Genomic DNA, 6,259 nt, shown 5'->3' with positions numbered 1-6,259 from the left:
CTCCATAAAAACTTATTATCCCATATAATTATTTTCACCTTTATTCGCTGTTTATAGTACGGTTTTATATAAACTGTTATTATCAATATTTTTACTCAAATAATGTTTTAAAACTGTACAAGGTAGTCAAGAAAAGTATTTCACTAGTCTATAAATTAAGTATATAATAAACAATTTTTTCTATTAAAAACTTTATTTACACAAACAGAACAATCAAACAACAATGTTAAATGGAATTCTTTGAAAGTTTAGAATATATATTTTGAAAACAACAAAACTTAAAATGACTTATCTCGACACGTGTGGAATATTTACATGCAGTGGTGTTTTGGATAAACTTTACAAAAAAAAAAACTAACAGACAGTTTATCAAGTTTTATAAATATAAGTCATAAAAAGTAGAATATTCGATTATTTTCCTTCTAATTAAAAGTGCTACCACTAGCACCAAACTATAAGAAAGGTTTAATAAAGATAAAATCTTTTAGCTTATTAACATTAGCGTAGCTCTTATGTAAAACTCAGAATAAAAAAAGAATAAAGTTTTTAGAAACAATAAGATATTAGTTCCTTAAATATTTTTTATAAATAAAAACAACATTTTTAAAATTCATTTGATTGTCTTTGTTGAAGTCTTTTGGAGAATTTATCTAGAATCTGTCAAAACAAAAATCTATCAAAATTATTCAACAACTTTTTATTTTTACTTTAATCACCTTTAATAAACAATTTAACTTTTTAAATTTATTGTATCAACTGTCTAAATGTACTTTTATCTAAGCATACACAAATATTCGAGTTATTTCGTGTTACCTAAAAAAGTTAAAAATAACTTAAGAGCGTATCTCTTTATAAAAATAACTTTACGCGAACTTAATCTTTATAGTGTTTTTACGCTGTCATGAAAAAACATTTCACATAGTTCAAATTTGTAGATTATTAAAAATAAAAATATTTGTAGATTCCGTGAATTTTAAATTAAGAATATTTACAGTTTTTTTTTATATTATAAAAATTGTATACGATTATTCATTTTGAAAGTTGGAAAATTTATTTATTATTTACGTTTAGTACTCAACAAAATAAAACTATTTAAAACTTAAAAAATGAATAGTTCATATATGAGTGTTTTAACAAAAAATCAGCACCAAAACCAGTTTGTATTTTATAATGAATAAGATAAACCAAAACAGACATAACAAAAAATAGTCTATGTACGATAGCAAATCAACTTACAGAAAAATCTTTGTAACCACTTCGGTTTCCAACCCACAACATTCTAGCCCGTAAATCTTCCAATTCGATGTAGTTGTATGTCGTAATTTGGTAAAACTCTTCATTCTGTTGATAGTTGAAATAAATTAAATAATGAAGATAAGGTAAAAAAGTAACTGCTATAAAGATTGTTTACAACACTTAACTTTATTCAAAGTATAGAACAGAAAAACAAAGTTTACTCTGCTTTTAAGTTAATACTAAGTATGGCAAACTTGTAGGTTTTAGCTTTATAACTAAAGTTTAACAAAAATGTTTTTTTCACTTCTTTACAGTGTTTACCGACGTTTTTAGTACTTTTTTAGCACATTAACAACACATTTTAAACGTAGCTTCATTAAATACTTTTTAGTTTGTTACCAAAGAAAACATTGCATGAAATATTTTAGGTTTCGAGGCAAAAAATAACTTGAGTAAAAATCTATTAAACACAATTTTAATACAAGTTAAAATACATCAAAAAAGATTAATTTTTTAAGTATTTTATTAGCCAACTAAAACTTTAAAAAGTTTTTAAATTTGTAAATAACGTAAGGTTAAAAACGCATCAATAAGCATAACTGACTTATAAAAATAAAGTTAATTAACTTCAAAATGTCAGTATTAAAAAAATTTAACTCCATTAACACGCTAATTTTTTAGTAAAGTACTAACACTCAATTTGACTCCATTTTCACGTCTTTGTAAGGCCAGCATGAGACATGTAGCCGCTATTTTCGACTGTTCATAACAAAACATCTTTTCGTCATACAGACATAACTCGCCAAGAAATTTTGCATCTTGCTTTACTTTAGGTCCGAAATTATCCTAAAAAAAACGTTACCACAAGATTTATGCAAAGATACTTTTACTTTCAGTTGAACTTTTAATTCTTAAGAGTTATTTAAATATACATTTTAACAACTTTCATACTTCAATTTTTCTTAATTTTTTACACATTATTTTAGATAATATTTTCAAACCCGGTAGAAATAGTGAAGAAATGTGTGAATGGTGGGCATGTTGGTTTTGTAATTTAATTTTTTCAGTATGAGTCGTTCGGTTCCCAACAATTTTTCCTTGTCGACGTCAAGATCCCTTTGTAAACACTCTACGGTGAACGTTCTATACTCATTCTGGCTTATCTGTATAAAGTTTAATATTGTTCTACTTTAGTAAGTACATTTGTATCATAATGTAATAATCTTTGATTTGTTTGAATTTCTTTGAACATCAGCTAATTATCATACAGATTACATAGCTTAATTAAATTTATTGCAAAAAAGTAATTTAAAGTTACTTGATTTGTTATAAGACAAACTTGACTGTTTTTATATCAAAAAGTAATTTTAAACAGAGTTGTTAGTATTATTGTTAAAAAAAAAACTAACATGAAACTTTTCTGCGATAAAAAGAGCAGTACAACTAGCTGCGAAGAAATATTTTGGTAGTGTTAACACTGATTTTGATAAAAATCTGTCGAATATTCTAACTGCAAGATGGAGCAATTCGTCGTTGTCATCGTCATTTATGTCTGATCTGCTTGCCTCTATTACCTAATTAAGTTGAAAACTAATAAGTTTGAGATCAAGAAAATTTTCTTGGGCTTTAATGAGTTTAGATAATTACAATTTTATATTGTATATTTTATATGTATAAAACCGATCAAAATACTTTTCTGTACAAAATTAAACTTCATACTCAGTTGAGAGGAGAAGCTTGTTTTTTGCGCACCTACAAAACAAAACCAACCGCAGATAGTTTCTTCACATAACTCCTCCTTCTTTCCCAGTACCACGTTTCAGCGGTGGCAGGTATGTTGAAGACATCTTTCGGTGAGCCAATCACAAATTCGGTTTCTTTCAGTTTCATGTTTTGAACTATGTGCGAGTTGTATTCACTTTGGTGAACGGGTATGATTTCTTCTCTCATCTCGACAGTTTGTTCTTCATCTTTGTGTTTTGATGCAACTGGAGGACTCCCGACTAGCATTGAAAAAAATTATTGATAAAAATGGGTAAAAAAATTCAATTTAAGATTTTTCAAAAAATTAATTTTAAATAAAATTTTTAGTAACTTAATTATTATTTGTTAGTTAGTAAAATTTACAAAATATACCTTAATTAAGCAAATTATTAATAAGTGAAACTTTATATTTAAGTTGTTTGATCTACACCGGTTTGTTCAAAAATATACTCAATTTTTAAGCAATTAACCCAATGACTATTAGTTTTACAAATACTACAGTTTATTTTATTTTATTGTATTTAAATGAGTCTTATAAACTAAGTAATATTGGCTTTTAAATAGTTGATGATACTATTTTATTTTTGAAAAGTTTCAAAATTTACCTTTTAGTGTTCTTGTAAAACTTTCTACAATTGGTGACAAGTTAGACGGACAGAATGATGAAGAAAATAATTGTTTTCTTGATTTCTTATTTCTTCTTTTTTCTATTTCTATTTTACTAGTTTCATGATTTAAATTGTTGTCTTGGCTGCTTCTTTCGATACTTTTTTCCTCGTCTTCAATTTTGTCGGCATCCTTTTTAGTTTTTTTAAAGAACGTATCTATGGACGTTTGTTTCTTAAAGTCTTCTGGAAGTTGTCTTTTATTTTGTTTAGCCTTGCTGTTTGTTTTGTTTTTCAATCTGTAAGTATGAAGTACTAAATAATGTTTAATACTTTAGTATTATGAGATTACACAATCAATACTAGCTATTATTTTTAACAGAAAGTTAAATATTTTTATCAATTTACTATAGTTCTAACTTGTTTAGGTTATTCATACAAGCATTTATGGTATTGTAGCTTGTTATTTCTAACAAGACTAGATGAAAGAACTTTAAATGTTTTAATAAACTAATAAGTCTAAATAAAATCACAATAAATTTCTTACTTGTTTCGATTAGAAGCTGTATGTTTTGTGTTTATCAGTTTACTTTTCGTTGAGTTTGTTCCAAATTGCTGAAAAAAAGTACAAAATGACTTTTATGTCGTTTAATGTTGTGTTATCATTTTTGATTGTCATTTTAAATTAAAAAGCGCTACAAATGTTGCTTACATAAAAGCCTACATCTTAAGACGAGAAAAATATAACTTTTATTTTTAATACATGTTTAAGTTTATTAATATCTTATAAAAAAAGACTTTGATGACAACTAACTTGTTTTTAATTGAAAAATATGTTGTCAGGTTAATGTTCTTTTTTAAACGACAGAAATAAAGCGCTTAAAATATTTAGTCTTAGGACCTGGTGTACGAAAAAACCTTTTAGTTATCGAACTATAAAAACTAGATTTAATAATTTTGAAAGTTAGCAATTGTGCACATTTTTTTGCTGCTGTATAATGTTTGAAAATATTTTGACAAAGATAGGTAAACAAAGTCTATAAAACATATTGTTGTATTTGTTAAAAAAGCTAAAAAATTCCATTCTATCATGTACCTTGATATCATTAACCTATACCAACGATATGCAAAGTTTCACTTCTAAAGCAAGTAATAGTTTCAACTACAAAACAATATTATGTATCAAACTTCGCTTACTGTATGATAAAGTGTTTTTTGATAATTTGTGCTCATAACCCTACATTAGAGCCTCTCTGCACAACTCAAATAATACAATATATTTTATTTATTTGTTATACTACCTATAAAAAAAAAACTAAGCAATTTAGCATGTGGGTCTTTTTCTAAAAGCAAAATTTAGAAACTAGGTTTAATGACCTAAATAAAAATAAAGATTAAAATTAAGTGATTGCTGTTTGAGATTAGTTTTCTAAAAATTTAACTTTTGATATATCATACCTACTTCGAATTATTTTGATAGTAGACCTCACATAACTGTAACTCATGTACTTTCATGAGTTGGTTTAAGTGTTTTTGGTTAAGGAAGACTAACAATTTAACCCAACAATTTTTATAGTTAAAAAAAATTTCAAATCATTATAATGGTAACAAATTTTGTTCAAAGGACTATATTACTTTATTATAATGCATTGTTTTAAAAAATATTAAAAACATAACTTTTAAAGATTTTAGAGATTTGAAAATAAAACTCAACTCTTGACTTTATTTAGTAGAATAGAACAAACAACATGATAACCTTTTAAAAACGTTTTAAAATGTAAAAAAAAATGTTTTAAAAATGTATTAAAACTAGTATACCTTTTTAAAAACAGTTCTAGATTCACTGCTATTTTGTTTTGTTATTACTTCAAACGGATGTCTGGTTTTGTTTTCTAGGTTGCATTTCTATAAAAAAGTAATTTTTGAGTTTATAACTTGACATATTGTTAACTTTTAGACATAAATTACTTACTTGAGATTTAAAGTAACTTTTTATTTTTTCTGACATTTCCACTTGTTGAAACTCTAAAAAAAAACCTGTGAAAATAGTTGTTTTAGAAGTTTTATGTGAAAGCAAATACTAATTAATTTAAGTTTTCTCACCTGTATTGTACAGAGTACTTTAACAAAATTAAACCAAAGATCGTCCAGCAAAACTTGATTGAAGAATCTTACAATTACCTTTTAAGTACTATAATCTAGAAATAACAGTATAAAAATTTCATCAATCTGTTCTTATTTTAATATCCAAAAATAAAGTATTCAAAACGAACCATAAAAGAAACAGTTTTTTGAAAAAAAAAATGTTGTTAAACTAAAAAAAACAGAAGTATAAAATATGTCGAGTAGTAATACTTATACATTTAAATAAAACTTTGAGTTGTAAAACTATTTACATAAAAGTTATAGAAGAACTGCCAGTTAAAAAACTGCATCTACTTTGTGTTCGTAATATGAAATAGCTATAACCCTAATACTTATATTTTGTATTATACAATGCGTTTTAGTGAAATTAGTATGAAGTAAAATTCTGAAGTGTTACTGCCTTATTTTAATTTTTATTTTATTAACTAGGTTCAAGTGTTACTGTGAACAAACTTATATTTTCTTAACATAATTTAACAGTTTTTAACAAGCAATATTATAATTAGTAT

At 25.2% G+C, this 6,259-nt stretch overlaps 1 protein-coding gene across 1 annotated transcript; it reads right to left on the bottom strand.

Annotated features, from left to right (window-relative positions):
• Nucleotides 1-293: 293 nt before the first annotated feature.
• Nucleotides 294-5,800, bottom strand: LOC145834766 (uncharacterized). The gene is made up of 11 exons (XM_082942277.1): nucleotides 5,709-5,800; nucleotides 5,578-5,642; nucleotides 5,424-5,510; nucleotides 4,153-4,220; nucleotides 3,606-3,904; nucleotides 3,007-3,239; nucleotides 2,646-2,810; nucleotides 2,238-2,399; nucleotides 1,930-2,082; nucleotides 1,237-1,341; nucleotides 294-657 (listed from the first exon to the last, which is right to left on the bottom strand). Exons 2-11 carry the CDS (start codon nucleotides 5,611-5,613, stop codon nucleotides 604-606), a joined length of 1,362 nt encoding a protein of 453 aa, XP_082798403.1. The 5' UTR covers nucleotides 5,614-5,642; nucleotides 5,709-5,800; the 3' UTR covers nucleotides 294-603.
• Nucleotides 5,801-6,259: the final 459 nt, after the last annotated feature.

Source organism: Thalia democratica, chromosome 4 (genome assembly GCF_965202585.1).
Source record: "Thalia democratica chromosome 4, ktThaDemo2.hap1.1, whole genome shotgun sequence".
Lineage (NCBI taxonomy): Eukaryota > Metazoa > Chordata > Thaliacea > Salpida > Salpidae > Thalia > Thalia democratica.
This window is presented reverse-complemented; position numbering and strand designations above follow the sequence as displayed.

Excerpts from the sequence above, each read along its gene's own strand:
- LOC145834766 (XM_082942277.1), bottom strand. The coding sequence starts at position 5,613 with ATGTCAGAAAAAATAAAAAGTTACTTTAAATCTCAA. Across the intron at positions 5,511-5,577 it reads AAAGTTACTTTAAATCTCAA|AAATGCAACCTAGAAAACAA; the intron begins GTAAGTAATTTA and ends ACTTTTTTATAG. Across the intron at positions 1,342-1,929 it reads AAAATGGAGTCAAATTGAGT|AATGAAGAGTTTTACCAAAT; the intron begins GTTAGTACTTTA and ends AACTATCAACAG.